Source organism: Astyanax mexicanus, chromosome 1 (assembly GCF_023375975.1).
Source record: "Astyanax mexicanus isolate ESR-SI-001 chromosome 1, AstMex3_surface, whole genome shotgun sequence".
Classification (NCBI taxonomy): domain Eukaryota; kingdom Metazoa; phylum Chordata; class Actinopteri; order Characiformes; family Acestrorhamphidae; genus Astyanax; species Astyanax mexicanus.
In genome coordinates this window covers 96633584-96649713 of record NC_064408.1, presented here as the reverse complement: position 1 = coordinate 96649713, position 16130 = coordinate 96633584, and the positions used below count along the sequence as shown (strand labels likewise).

General features: G+C 36.6%; 2 protein-coding genes across 3 annotated transcripts; both read left to right on the top strand.

The window, feature by feature from the left end:
- The first annotated feature begins 606 nt into the window (after positions 1-606).
- Positions 607-9992, top strand: apoob (apolipoprotein O, b). 2 transcript variants are annotated; one of them, XM_007248977.4, is made up of 9 exons: positions 607-709; positions 4085-4189; positions 5421-5540; positions 5675-5707; positions 5808-5862; positions 7743-7838; positions 7933-8024; positions 8569-8655; positions 9312-9992. In XM_007248977.4, the coding sequence occupies exons 2-9, from the start codon at positions 4124-4126 to the stop codon at positions 9315-9317; spliced, it is 555 nt and encodes a 184-aa protein (XP_007249039.2). In that variant the 5' UTR covers positions 607-709; positions 4085-4123; the 3' UTR covers positions 9318-9992. The 2 variants fall into 2 exon arrangements, with proteins under 2 accessions (XP_007249039.2, XP_007249038.2); XM_007248976.4 differs by lacking the exon at positions 607-709 and adding an exon at positions 2849-3041.
- On the top strand, positions 716-2373 carry LOC103028449 (arylamine N-acetyltransferase 1-like). Its single transcript, XM_007248978.4, has one exon. It carries the CDS (start codon positions 1054-1056, stop codon positions 1900-1902), a length of 849 nt encoding a protein of 282 aa, XP_007249040.2. The 5' UTR covers positions 716-1053; the 3' UTR covers positions 1903-2373.
- Positions 9993-16130: the final 6138 nt, after the last annotated feature.

The window sequence follows — 16130 nt, the reverse complement described above, 5'->3', positions numbered from 1 at the left end:
AGTAATATTGTAATGGTGTATTTTTATAATGTGGTGTCAAATTCAACAGAGTATTTGATAATCTGGAGTTAGGACAACTGGAAGTACGCAGATTTATTCTCAATGTACAGCTTTGGAGAGACCACTTAAAAATGATTTTCTTTGATTTTACCAGATTGAAAACCTATAAAATCAAGAAGAAGGTGGATAATGACAAGCCATCAAACCAAGCTAAACTGCTTGAATTTTTCCAACAGGAGTGGCATAAAATTTTTCAAAAGCAGTGTGTAAGGCTGGTGGAGGAGAACATGCAAAGATGCATGAAAACTGTGATAAAACCAGGGTTATTGCACCAAATATTGATTTTAGAACTCTTATTAACTTGTTTTCTACATTATTTAAGCTCATTTTCTGAAAATAAATTACCTAAATGTCCGTAGTTTTTAGAATAAAACATCAGTGTTCATTTTACTCAAACATATACCTATAACTAGCAAAATCAAAAAAACTGATTCAGAAAGTGAACTCATATTTCTTTCCAGAGCTGAACATTCCTTGAATGCCAAAGTCGTCTTGCTCGGCCCAATCCCGCTCTCTACTGGCGCACCATTGGTATTACGTGTTTTTAAGGTGGACTGGAAAAACACGAGCCGTGCACACATCTCAGACACTGGGGGAAAAAGAAAGAGTGGTGTAGGAAAACAAACATCTCACACACCCAAACTCAAAGGTCAGTGTTCTGTGGGAGTTTTCTGGACTTTAAGCTGTCTATCTACAGTATCTAGCGTTAGCTGACCTGCTGAAACTCGGCTGTGTGCCAAACTGCACGGCTCGTGTTTTTCTCTGTGTCTGAACTTAAATTTAGAACTATTTTGTCACAGATCTGGCATTTTCTAGTTATATAAAGCGACAGTCTGGCTGAATGAGCCAAGCTCCACTGAGGGTTACAGGTTAGCTGTAGTGTTTTTTGTTACTCTGAACCTGGAAGCGTTTCTTTCTTTTCCTGTTTTCAGCTAAAAGTGGTGAGTTAGTGAAGTTCTACAGGCACGTCTGCTGGGTTTTCTCTTCAGAAGAATGGATGTTGATAGGTATTTAGCTCGTATCGGCTGCCCCTCTCCCTGTTCTCCGACTCTGGAGACGCTGAGGTGCCTTCACCTAAACCACCTGCTGGCGGTTCCTTTCGAGAACCTCTCCGTTCATTCGGGGGAGCCGCTCAGCCTGGACCTTCCTCTGCTCTACCAGAAAATAGTGGTGAACAGGAGAGGAGGGTTCTGCTATGAATTAAACGGCCTCTTCTGGTGGCTTCTGTGTCAGCTGGGTTTTGAGGTCCACATTCTCTCTGCACAGGTGAAGAACCGCTTCACAGGGGCCTATGGACCACCCTTTGACCACTTCATCTCAATGGTGACCCTTGAAGGTCACAGGTGGCTCTGTGATGTGGGCTTTGGCTCTGGTTTCCAGCTCCCTCTTTCTCTCGAGACAGACGGTCCCCAAAAGCAGACCCATGGACTGTATCGTCTAAGGACTGAAGCTCAGCTGATGTACGTGGAAATGTCTGAGATTGATGCCATAAAGAACCCAAAGGAGGACACTGCATGGAGGGCACTCTACAAATTCACCTTTGAACCACGTCAGAGGGAAGATTTCAACGCCATGTGTCACTACCACCAGACCTCCATCCACTCAGTCTTCGTCTGCAAGTCCTTATGCTCCCTACTGCTGCCCAATGGAAGGATTACAATCATAGGCCGCAAACTCATCATCAACAGCTTGTCTGATAAGAAGGACCAGCCGAGCCAAACCAAAACTGACCTTTCAGATCAAGAAATAACAGAATTACTGAAGGACAAGTTTGGAATAGTGCTTTCCAATCCATTAACACCAAAAGACACTGACATTGTGCCCCCACCAGTAAACTATTAAAGAATAGCCTGTTGAAATGTATGAGGAAAACAACTCCAGGAGAGTAGAAGTGTTAATGCAGTGTTAATTGTTTTATTTCTTTGCAATGTTGGTTCAGATGGAAAATATCGTTTAAAAATAATTTTTAAAAAGCACAATTCCTTTCTAATTTCCCTAATAATTAGTTATTTCTCTAATAATTAATTTCACCTTTGGGATTAATAAAGGGTATTTTATGAGATATTGAGCCACATACATAACGTGTTTAAAGCTTCAAAATGATACAACTGATAACTGATAATCATTGTGCCAAACTACATAGAGCAATTTTGTCTTTGGTTGGCAAACATTCTTAATGCTGAAGGTCTGACAATGGATTCTGGGGTGTTAAGGGGCCTATATCTTACATTTATATTTTTGTCCTTCTTGGAGGTTTTTGTATATTTTCGTGTAGCTACATATCATAATTAAACCGTTTTGCTGAGATTGTAACCTTTTCAGACCTGTCTCTCTTTAAAATTACACAAACTATTTTTGTTTTTGTTGTTTGTTTTTTTTTACTATAAATGCTATATCAAATATTGGTATATTTGATATAGCAATCTTGCTGAATATCGGCAAGACGTTGTTACATGAACTTTTACCGACAATATAGATGTGTTTGGTTAGTGCTTGAGATAAGATGTCAGGTTTTTAAATTAACAGTTTGTGCCAACAATAAGGAAAAAAACATGTATTAGCTTTAAACATAAAAACCTGAATAAATTTAGAATTTGGTATCAATATTTAGCGATCAGCCTGGACTCGTAAAAGCGTGTTTAGCCGTCTTTTTTTCTTTAAGCTGATATTCACAGAACATAAAAGGCCCTGAACCCTTTCAGACTTGAATTATGTTCCAGTGATGAAAAACATAATATATCTATGTAATATATCTCTATAAAATATCATTTTTATATAACTTTTTTTTATATCACAAATCACCCCTAAGCAGTAAAAAGGGTTTTCAGGGTCTGAAAGGGTTAAAACACGTAGCTGTTACAATAACAAAAACGCCTTTTCTGCTTTCTTGGGTGGGGGGAGGATTGATGCCTCTGGCTTGCCGTAGTAGTGATTTTTCCTTAATAACAGTGGGAATGTTGAACAGTGGGAGACTCTTGAAGGTAAATATACGAACAGCAGGCTGAACAGCTGTGCTGATTAATATATAAGAACTGTGATATATAAAAACCCTGGTCTGTATAAAAGATGCTGCGCTACTGCTGCTGATGAGAGGAGCTATGAACATAGCTAAATTAGGTTAGCTGCTAGCTAATGCTATCTTCAACAGGCAGGTAGTTAATGTAAGATAAATGGAGGGGTCCATTTCACACACAGTTCTTTATTGTGAAAATATACTTTATATATATTCAGCTAATCAACTGGCTTTTAGCACTGTAGCTAGATAATTTAGCTAGGTTTTAGTGCTGAAATTGATGCAGAAAATATATACTATTTGGCACGAGCTTATATTGTTTTCTTTTTTCATATAAATTACATGGGTTAAAATTAAACTAAGCTGAACCTAGCTTCATTTTCCAGCTGTCTCTTCCACCTAAAAAGCTCCAGTATTTTAAAGTGAACCCTTTTAAAGGTTGGGCTGGGAGATTGTACATCTTTAACTACTTATAGAAGCTGTCAGAGGGAATCTCAGTTTATAGACATTTTCTTCAGTCAGAAACCTGTGAATAACTCTTTTATGTGGCAGTGGTTTTCATATTTTTTCATATATTCATATTTTCATATATTTTCCTTGACTGAAATACAAGAGGATATATTTGTGTTTAATTTAAAAGCTGCATGTAAGGCTGAAGAGATCTGCTTTCTACTAAAATATGTTATTAACATGTTTGTTAAAACATTAAATAATGAATTTGAAAATAAAATTGATATTGAATATAAAGGGAATAATAGCCTGTGCATTACTTTAGAAAATGGTGCTGTCTGTTTACAAAAAAAAAAAAGTTTTTATGTAAGACCTAAAATCTAATTTGATTATCGCTCATATATTTAAAAGAAATTAGATTATTATTATTTTTTTTTATTATTATTATTATTTTTTTTACACAATATTACCCAGCCTTACTTTAAGGTAGACCTTATTTATTAATAGTCAAAGCAAGAAAATAGTAAGTTTTTGTGCATATCTGTTTTCTTTATGTATTAGGCGGCATTGCCAGTGGCAGTGTCTGGCACTCTTTACCTCATGTCAGGAACAGTTCTTGCTGCCAGTGATGCTGAGGACAGCCGTCCCTCCCTAATGGTCGATGAGGTACTGTTTTATTTTTTTTTTCCATAACAGCTATTTACATTGTTTATAAGGTGGCATACAGTGTAAAAAATGCTTTTGCCAGGAAGCAGTTGAGCCTGTGCTCTTTTTCCTTCAGTCTGCACAGGCTCCCTTCTGAGCTCAGTCCCAAATGGTGCCTTAAGTCCTTAGGTCCTTCTCAAAATCCACACTTTAATGATGTTAACAACATGCAGACCTATGGGGCAGGACATTTTAAGTATTAATACTTGGGTTAAATATGTATATGATGTGAAATGCTGCCCAAGTTTCGTACCAGCAATATCAATCATTTGTATTTTTATATAAACTATTTGCTTATTTACATTGGCATAAGTTACTACACACAGTAAAGTTCAGTAACCAAATTAATGTACAAGCAATTATTTTATTCCCATTTATTAATATCTTTCTCTACAACATATTGGCTAGACAGATGACAGCAAATCTCTCCACTGGGATTGGATAATAGGCAATTTTAAGTCTGCACAGATGCTGTCCATGCCAGAGGTCATAATAAGGGCATATAAAGTGTGCTTGTGAGTACCATTTTAATCTGCACAATGAGAAATAGGACACCCTACAGCAAGGGTGGGAACTGAGGGCCAGAGTCCAGCACAGTTTGTTGATTTTCCTGCTCTAACACACCTTCTAAATCTGGCATTTAATGAATCAGTTAAATCAAGCATGACCGAGCAGGAAAAGCATAAAAACTGCAGGAACTGTGCCCTCCAGGACCGGAGTTTCCCACCCTTGTCTTACAGCCTCACAGACCTTTTATGCACACACACTAATGTGGATTATAGAACTGTGAGTGCACAATTTGGGTTTGGACTGTGGTTGGTTTTGTATAATTGCATTTTATAATACTTTGCTGTTGTACAATATCCATCATTGTAGCAAAAATGATCAGTTACCCATAATTATTCTTGCTATTGCTATTACTGCTTTCGCCTCACTCACTGGTCCTGAAGTATGACTGCACTGAACACTAAGAGTGAGTGGAGTGGAGTTGAGTAGTGTAGTCACCTTGCAGTGGAAAAGCCCCACTAGAGGGCTGACTTGTCCCTTATGAGTTAAATCACTCATGGGCATCACTTCTGAAGTAGTATCCTATACTTGTTGCATTTCCGTTAGGGCCAGCCTGTCACAAATAAGTATATTACATATAAATTGCTGTAATGTACTGATGTCAGTTTAAATCTCCGTGTTTCAGCTTTCCCTTTATACAACACCACAATCACAAGCCAAGTATGTGGAGCAAGAAGTTGGCCATGTGGAGCAGGGTGTAGCATCACTGAGGAAATCAGCAGAACCATACACATCATGGTGTCAGGTAATTGCATGTGAGAGTATTAACCATGTTTCAAGAAATTTAGGGTTTCTGCCTCACTGAGTATTTATTATGTCTGTCAGGTTACAACTGTTTGTGCATACTACCCACTTAAAAAAATGTTAATCACATTTTAGGAGAAGATATCATATGGCATGGATAGAGCTGAGGTAATTAGTAATTTTGTCATTTTATTTTTGTGTGTATTTATGTGTCAGTAAGGTTTTGTGTTTTATTATGCTGTTGTCCAACATTTTGTACTTTTTTCAGGTGTTTTATAAGACCATAGAACCTGGTGTTGATACATCTATACAGACTGTAAAAGGTGAATACATTTAACATTTAACTATTGTATTGTGCATATTTTGTATTTGGCATATTTTCCAACTGCTATTTTGCTAAGTGCGGACCACGCCTTATAGAAGTAGAAAAGGAAGAAAAAGGGGAGGGAACTCGGGGAAATTTGGGCTGGAGTTCTGAACTGCGTGCTGAAGAAGCGTGCAGTTATATCCCCCCCTTTTTATTTAATGAGAAGTGGAAGAGTAGAAAAAAGGGGGTTGTTGGGGAGGAGGTGGGTTGCGAAGTTTTCGTCACGAGAGATAGTTAGTTAGGGGAGGTATTTATAGGACGGTTGATTGATACGGGGTGGAGTTAGAACGTAGAGTTCGGGCGTGGTCCTTCTCCCAAACTTTTGTTATTACATAACATCATATAAAGTTAAATGATTATTGGGTTTAAGCATATCAGATGTGTCAGATGTGTGTTTGTGTACTGGTTATGAGACAGGTGATTAACAATCAATATCAAGGTGCACATAATTATAAAGCAGCTTCTTTTCCTCAAGAATAAAGAGATTTAACCTACTCAAAATTAAAAAAATGTCTTTCAGAGAGATGGATGGATGGATGGATGGATGGATGGATGGATGGATGGATGGAACATCTTTTGATCCCTTGGGAGGTTCCCTCAGGGAAATTAGGGTTCCAGTAGCAGCATCAATACAGTACACACAGATAGAAACAAAGAGTAGGTGTATATAAAGTGTATATAAACAATATAAAGTGCAAAGCAAGTAGACAAAAGTATAAATCAGCAAATATAATTAGTATAACTATAAATATAAATATGCAGTGAATGTATTTGAATAGAATTTTTATTGCACTTATTCCGTATGTGTTATTTTATTGCACTTAGTCCATTTGAGTTGCTACTGCTCCTCCTCATCCTCTGTCCTCCTGTTACTCCTCCTTCCCCCAGGGGAGGAATTGTAAAGTCTGATGGCATGATGGACAAAGGAGTTTCGGAGTCTTTTGGTCCTGCATTTGGGGAGGAGCAGTCTGTCACTGAACAGGCTCTTCTGGTTGCTGATGATGCAACACATTTGAAATTGCTAAGATATTGGGGCGTAATCACAGAACCATTAAACATTTTGTTGCAAATGGTAAGCAGGGCGGCAAGAAGTGTGTCAAGAAAAAAGTTGCAAATAAGCTGTCAAAGATTTGAGAAAAATCAAACTGACCAGGAACCCATTATCCTCCAGTAGTTTCATATTCCAGAACTTTCCTACCTGGAGAGCCCAGAAGTACTGGGTGTTCAGTATTCAGAGACATGGCCAAGATAGGGAAGGCTGTGCAGGCAGGACAGTGCTCCATCACATGCATCGAGGCACTCCCCTGTGTGGCTAGCCAGTAAAGGCCTAAAAGATGCCCCCTTTCTCACTGACCTAAAGCCTGTTGAAAACTTGTAGACCCTTCATAAATTGGAGATTTACAGTAAAGGAAAACAGTAAACCTCTCTGAACAACATGCACAAAATGTTTGCTCATCAACAGATTAACAGATTAAGAAACTATAAATATAAATCTCCATAAATGAAAGACTTATGACTGCTATTGAAAAGATGAGTGGAGATGTCCACTGTAAAATGTGAAAATGAACGAGTATGGTGGAAATTTTCATTCTTTCATTTAGTTACATAATAATTCTGCATACTTATATTTGCCCAGTAATTATGTACACATATATATCTTCAAAAATACAACCTGCCTAACAGTTATGCAGACAGTGTGTTGGCCCTAAATAATCACCATTGTGTTTATTTAAAACTGATCATTACAGTTGTAGCAGAGATGTACAACCTGAATATATCCTGTACAGTATGTTCACCACATTAATTTAATAATATTATTTGATATCTTTATTTCAGAAAGCTATGAATTTCTAAGTAACCCTCCGCCTGGGTTCTACCCAAGTGTTGGTATTGTGGGTTTCTCTGGAATCCTTGGACTTTACCTTGCCAAAAGTAAGAGTAAAATAGTATATTGTGTATTTTGCTCTATTCTTGTTGATAATGTTGTTTTCTCTGTTACTAATAAGTGTGTTTAATGTATTTGAAGGCTGCAGAGTGAAAAGACTTCTATACCCCGCTGGCCTGATGACTCTGAGTGCCTCCCTGTTTTACCCACAGCATGCAGCCTCTGTGGCAAAGGCAAGTTAACCTAAGACAAGACTTTTTTTGCACCCAGCTTGATGAATGATGGTCCTGGTGGAAAGTGTGCTGTGACGTGTGACATGTGCTCTAGTATAACCAGCCCTTCCTTCCTGCACTTGTCCTGAGCGGTGCCCTCATGTGGAAAAAGAGGGTGGAGTGTGGTATTTTGAGGATTTTTCCATTTGCCTGCTGAGCCATATAAAGAAAATAGGGTCATCCAGGTATCACCTGTTGTCAGCACTGGTCAGAGACTGGTAATTCCAGTGAGAGTCTGTGTGATTTCTGTGCATCACAAATTCTAGCTCTGTGCCTTTTTCCCTATGAGTGATATTAATTTCTTTATTAGTATGTTGAAACCTGTCACTGATGTTACAGTTTTGAAGCATAAATCTTCAGTGGTGAACAGAACCTCATATCTTAAACTTGGTGTTTACTATTTGTCAAGGTTTGAATTTTACATATTTGAAAATCATTTTAATGTATATTAAGTTCAGATTTTTTTCATTTATAAGAAAGTATTATTTTTTATTTTTTATTTCAGATAAGCAAAGATCAGATATCCTCCTGGGTTTCACAGGGACCCACATTTGCGGAGAGTTTGTGGAAGAGAAAATCTGACAGTAAGGAGGTGAGACCATAAGAAGTTCTAATTAAAACAAATTTGATAACAGTTTCGTCAGGGTAGCTTCACATTCTGCACTGACTATTAGAACACCAGCATTGCTACCTGTCTACTAATCCTAGACTATGCTTTGGATAAATAATTGTAGTGAATTAATATAAGACTTTCAGCTCATACACACTGCTGTGCAAAAATCTAAATCATCTAGGAAAATGATATTTAATTTATATACTTTTTATGATACATTGAGCACCCCAGTTTTTCCACCTTCAGTTTATCATATCAGTGTTTCATCAGGTTAGCTGCTGGTGAAACTGAACAAATCCAAGCAGTGCCTTGTATTCACAGAGAAATCATATAGCTATACATATCAGTAGCTATACTGATCAACAGTACATTCTAGACACTGGTTTTACTTGAATGTATGTTCTATTTGCGTTTTATTCTAATATTTGAAACATTAGAAAAAATCCTAAAAGGTTACCTGGGAGTGCTTCCAGGAGTCCATCTCCCTCAGAAATTTGTCCCTGACTGTTGTCACAGATATGTAAAAAAATGTATTTACTATATTGAATGCCAACTGCTTTATGGTGTTTTTCAGATGTTAACTGTGTGTGCTGCTGTGTTTTTTACCAATTAATTTTCCTTAATTGTCTTTGCAGAAATAAACTGAGGCTGAAGCCAGATCAAAGGTTAAAGAAGACTAAGCATGAAGTGTTGTATATGTTTTCCCCTTATGCACACTGGCCTCTAAAATGTACCTTTCAGTCATAAACAGAAAAATACCCTGGAGCTGCTTTTATTATTGATACAGTGGTCAAACATTTACAACACAAGGAGATCCAGAACAATCTGTGTACTTTATGCAAATGATCTACAAACCAGGTTCTTGCCATATGTGTTTTTGCAACATATGTATGGAGCAGTTTATCTTGGTGGTGGAAGTCTAAAAAAGCTGAAGTTCATCTAATGAATTTTAAGACGGCCCTGAGGGGTACCTTGCATGGGTCACACTGATCTACTACTTGGGGTAGTTCTGACACGTCCTTTAAAACCAAACAACACACACACTCTGTGCATGAAATGTGTGAAAGCAAAGCAGAAATGGAGAAGGTAAAGTGTATTTACTATTAAGTATTAAAATATATTGGACAGTATTTATTTTCAGTACATTTTCCTTGTTTAAATGTCTCTTACTGTTAATATCATTATTTGTTTTTTTTTGTGTAATGTACGTGTATTTATAATTTATGTAACTATTCTTATCAAATGTGTTGTTTCAGTGCACCAGTGGAAATTTCCATAGAAAAGTTCTAATAAAATCACACTGAGCAATTTTTTTATTCAATGTTTCAAAATATTGTGTCCAGAAATTACAAATTTAGATGTTGCTTCGTTGATCATGATAGGAGCCACATCCAGAACATGTAATACCTTTAAAGGCCTCCTCACTGAAAGCACTTACTGATGTTTGAGACATACATTTCATAACGGTTTTGCGGTAAAGCTTTGGCTTGCAACATGCTTTAGAGAAGTACATGCAAATCGTTGTTAGACGGAAGTAGTTAAAAATAGTACTGACCAAAAGTTTTAGAACGCAAGTTTTTACAGGAACTAAGACTAAAAGTGTTTAAAATAAATAATAAAAAAGGAATTAATTAAAAAAGTATTGCTGATATGTAGCGATTGCAGTAAATTATGCTGCTGCAGTTTGTCACAGAATGCTGTACATTCAGATTTCTATAAAAATAACAGAACCTTTTTTTTCTACAAAATCTAAAGACTAAAACTAAAGAGGTCTGGTACAGAGAGATGTCGGACAAATTCAAATTCAAAACAGCATTACAAAACGTTTTTGAAACTCAACACCTAGTCAGTTCACATGACAACACCTTAGGAATGTAGTTTTTAGGATTGTAAAAATGCTGGAATGCAGTGCCTGGGCAGTTCATAACTGCTAGTTGAATACTGAGAAGATTGGGAGTGTTATACAACTTTTGACTGGATTTTGGATTGCTTATTTATGGATTCTACACATGACCCCTAGCTCTTACCATCACCACTGTCAAGAAGTCTTTTAAAGCAGCTTTTCAACACCATTCAATGACAAGCTAGGAGATATAAAACCATCATTGAAAGTTAAAGAAGCTTGTGGACTGATATGGTAAATTAATAATATTTAATCTTGCAAGGATATGACGCAATATGCATTTCTTGAGAGTGTTTTCCTGCTCGCTTCACCAGAGCTACATGGTGCGATTAGCAGTGTGCCGGTGAAAACAGAGTTGCAACAATATGTAGTCTATGCTCTACTTTCACAAACATCACAGTAGGTCATGCTCTGTTAAGCTATGCTTGTTCCAGTGTATCATACCTTGTTCTCTGCACACTTACAACACAAAGGAAGAAGAAAATCATTGCACCCCAAAAATAGGATGAACTGGTGGAAACCGAAGAAGAGTTTTTAATAAAATGTGAGATTTGCAAAAATCAAAAAGCCTTGTTAAATTATTCCATATGTGTGATGAATAGGATGAATAGGCCACTAAGAAGGACAGTCTTACTAAGGACATGCCTCAAAATCGCAATGATTTTGAAGCTGTTATTTTAAGATAAAATGCAACGTTATCTTGCTTTGACAATCTTGACAATGCACCATAAAGTTCACATACAATTTTGACAGATAAAAAGGTCTGAGGAATTAAATTTGAATAATGCCTTAATAATAAGACATTCTTCATTACAGTGGAAATGTACTAGTGTCAGGCAGTGTGGCTCATTTTCTAGAACTTTCTGCCACTGCTGAATCATTACACTGGTATCAATGTTATGTAAGTGCTATAACCACATCATTTCAGAAGACTGATAACAGCATATGTCTAAGACAGTAACAGCATTGGACATAAATGCAAAGAGTACATTTCCATTATAGCAGCTCCTTGTTAATTATTAAAATGTTTAGATATTTCCAAGTTTACCATTTCTGAGTAGATAAAATGATGTATGTGTGAGGAGTCAATTGGAGAACAGATAAAGTGTGGAGCAGCTAACCGACTGAGCACTGTGAGTTACATAGGCCTGATTTGAGTTGGGTGTGCTAAGATGCTTAGCTCAACTCAGATAATGTTACTAATAGTTTGTGTTGTTTTGCATATTATGTGCATAGAGCTAAAAACCAAATACACTGTCTTAGATCACCAATATGCTTATTGTCTGTTGGTGTTAATTAGTAACTACATGGAAAGCCTCCAGGACTTGTTGTTACGCTAAGATACATAAGCATGATGGGCTAAAGTTCATGTCAGGAGCTGTGTGGAGAGTATGTCACATGAAAAGAGGACATTGAACAAAGGTAAACATATATAAGGAGATAATAATAATAAAAATAATGTCCCAATATTCTATCTTTATTTACAGGAACAGATCCTAAGATTTGTGCCCCTCCCCCACATATACTGCTCTGGAAAAAAAATATGTATGATCACAAGACATCAAACCAAGCTGAACTGCTTGATTTTTTGCACCAGGAGTGGCATAAAGTTATCCAAAAGCAGTGTGTAAGACTGGTGGAGGCAAACATGCCAAGATGTATAAAAGCTGTGATTAAAAACCAGGGTTATTTCACCAAATATTGATTTCTGAACTCTTCAAACTTTATGAATATGAACTTTCTTTTCTTTGCATTATGTGAGGTCTGACACTTCTGCATCTTTTTTTGTTATTTCAGCCATTTCTTATTTTCTGCAAATAAATGCTCTAAATGACAATATATTGAAATATATATATATACTGGAATTTGGGAGAAATTTTGTCCATAGTTTATAGAATAAAACAAAAATGTTAATTTTTACTCAAGCAAAAAGCAAATAAGAGAAACTGAAGCAGAAACTGAAGTGTCTCTTATTTTCCAGAGCTGTATATACATATATTGGAGTTCACCACAATTGATTTATTTATGTTTTCCCACCTTTTAGTCCCACGTTAACATTGCTAGCAATGCATGGTGATACATAATACATACAGTATATGTGATACAAACTTTAGACATTAAACATGTCTTAGCTAATTAACTCAATTTGGAATAAGAGATTAAACTGTGTTTCAATTACATTTACATTTATGTCATTCATGCTTCAGATTTCTTTCAAACATAAATGGTTCTCAAAGGAAACTGTATCTCCTGGAATGAAGAATAGTTCTGTTTGCTAGATTGATCGTTATATGATGGGCTGATATCTACAATCAGATGACAGGACCTGTGTTTCTGAAGGAACAAAAGTAAGAATGAGTGTCATAAGCACAAAAGCACCCATGTGTGAAAATTACCTCTAGTAAGCAGGTGTAAACTGAGAAGAGAATAGGACCCAATCATTAGACTTGTAGGACACCAGGAGATACTTTGCACAGAGCAGACAAAGAATCCCTCCATTATAGCCGCAGAAAAAAATCACTTCCTCGTGGAGCCAGTGGTGTCAAAGTCAGAGAGGATGCACTTAAAGATGGAAAATCATGACCAAATATGACTATAAAATAAGTCTTATTTACATTCATTACAGTATTTAAAGACTTTGGGTAATATAGGGTACCATTATAAGGAACAGCTTTAAAAAAGGAAAATGGAGAGATTTAACTTAGTCTTCTACTTTTAACAGAATCACCTTTCCAGCCATTTACAATGTTTTATAACTATTGTTTGCAGTTCAGAGATGGTGGGCAGGACAAACAGTGGCCCAACTAATGAGGGCTGAAATTTCTACGCTACCTTGACGACGTCCACCATGTGGGAACACAAACACACCAGACAACCCACAGAAAGCAGTGCAGAGACCTTTTTGAGACAAGCTTTAGAGTCAACTTTTTAAAATATTAAAAGCATCCTGTGTGTTATAATCATATTATCCATAAGGCTTGTTGTGTCCAGTCATTGCCCACTCGAGAATAATGTTACTTACAGCTCGCTACATCAAGAAAACCCTTTTCTATCACTATTTTTAACAGTTTGACTTTAGTAATATTCTACCTTGTTCTGTCATAAAAGTCTCTCCATAATATTTGGTGTTTTTCTACATTTTCAGCTTTTTCTTTTTTCAAGTACAAAAACCTGATGGACGGAAAACCTGCTACAGTAGCCAGTAGCCATTGGCTTAGTGCACACATCAGGTCCTTCATATCTGTCTCATATCTTATTTGCAATTAATTAACCTTATGATATAATAAAGACATCCTATGTCTTTCTAAATGCTAGTTATTAGATTAATGTGATCAGACATTATCATGGACAGATTATACTTTTGGAGTTTTTGCAGCGTACTGCTAAACACTTCCTCTTTTCTTTTTCTCATCAACTTTTTATCTTATCTAAAGCAATACTGTTTATGGTTGTAATTAATGGATATAAAATTCTCAATATAAGACAATAAAAGTGAAAGGGCATTTCTAAGGCAGACTCCTCTGGACATGTTATCTGTGAACTAGGAAATGATGAGCTTTGCATTTAAGCAAATTGATTAATTTGAATGTTGAAGAATGTATGTAGTTCAGTCCATTTAAAAATACCACTAAGTTGATGAGGCTTATTTCTTGTCATATTCATTCTACAAAACTGGTTTTGAAACTGGGTTCATTTTGATAGGACCATAATTTGATGTCCTCACAATATTTAAACAATATTTTAGTGTAGATAAATCATAACAGAATCTATGGTGATGATGATGCTAGAGGAGTGAGGGTGGAGTTAATCACATGACTTTGCTGGAGTGGGTTGTTGAGTAGGGCTGATTGTCTGCAGATGTCGTCGTTCAAGCAATATGCACCTGGATTACATATTATAATATTATAATGCCTGTTCTCTGTTTTGCATACATTTTTATGGTGCGTCTGTTTGTGGGGAATAAAATAAAAGTAAAAGTGTTTCTAGGTTGAAGCTCCTCAGCAGACTTTTTACTTTAATGGTTATGCAGGTTTTGGGTTTGGAAGTGTGCACATTTTTACATCATCTACACACTTTGTAGTAAGTCCAGTGACAGATGTTGCATACATACACTATTTACAACAACAGAGAGTCACTAGTCACTAAAGTCACTTAGTGCTGCACTTTTAAACATGTTCCATCAGTACACTCCCTATGACCCTCAGTCGTTGGTATGTTGGATGATTTAAGCTGGTTACTCCCTGATTACACTGCCAAATACTTTATTTTGTTTTTACTTAGTGTCTCTGAATGACATGGGCAGTTTTCAGTTAAGTTGGTAGGTCTTTGAACATGGAATGTGTGTTTCAAATCCTGCCACAATATTTTAGTAAAGTTTAGGTTACGACTTTGACTAGGCCATTTCAAGTTTCAGTTTCTTGATCATGTAGCAATAAGTAGACAAGAGCTGCTTAGAGACACATTCTAGAACTAGTACTTAATAGCTGTGTCTCAAAGCCCAGGCTGCGGTCGGGGAAGTGAGGGTTCTTCTTAACTATCTGGTGAAGATTCCTTTTTCTGAGGTGCAAATTGAATTCTGTCATGATTTGGGCAGCCGTGGTTTTATGTTTTTTGGATACAATCCGGGTTAGCACCCAAACATCCCTTTCAGACAGCTTCCTCTTGCATCCACAGTTAATCCTGTTGGATGTGGTTGGTCCTTCTTGGTGTTATGCTGACGTTACCCTGGATACCGTGGCTCTTGATACATCACAAAGACTTGCTGTCTTGGTCACAGATGCATCATTTGTCCTCTTTTGGTATGTCACCCATCATGTTGTGTGCAGTGCAATATTTTGAGCAAAACTGTGCTCTTACCCTGCTAATTGAACTTTTACACTCTGCTCTTATTGGTGCAATGTGCAATTAATGAAGTCCAATTTAGCCATGAAACCTCCCACACTAAAATAACAGGTGTTACAGTTTCATTGTCCAACCCCTGTATACATAACTCAAAATCAAGACAAAGAAGGATACATCAGTTGCACCCTCAAAACAGTATGTTATTCTCAAACCTTTTATACTATATACCACCATTGATCAAACCAAAAGTACCACTTACAAGTCATTTCACAAGCATACATTTAAATCCTCCAAACAGCTGTATCTTGTAGCTGAGCCAGGTGTAACAACTACATTTTTTCCATTCATTACCTTACTGCACACTGTATCTATAAACTCATGTGGCCATAATATTCCCTAGAGATGATCCTAGGTGTGTGCCCTCCATTATCTCTGCTGCCATATGTAACAGTGGAACATTCTGTACAAAAACAACTGTTCCAGTGGGCGTTTCCCCCGACACCTCATCTTAACTGTTGGTCTCTGTTTTGCACCCAAAAATAGAACAGCACATCTGTGCATGTATATGACATATGACATTAAACAATAATTCTAGTAAGAATAATTAAATATAATACTGAACTGATTGTAGTAGTGTTTGTTTAAATAGGGCTTTACAAATTGATATTCTATGTTTTTGCATTTCTTTAACTTGAGAATAAATTTACTT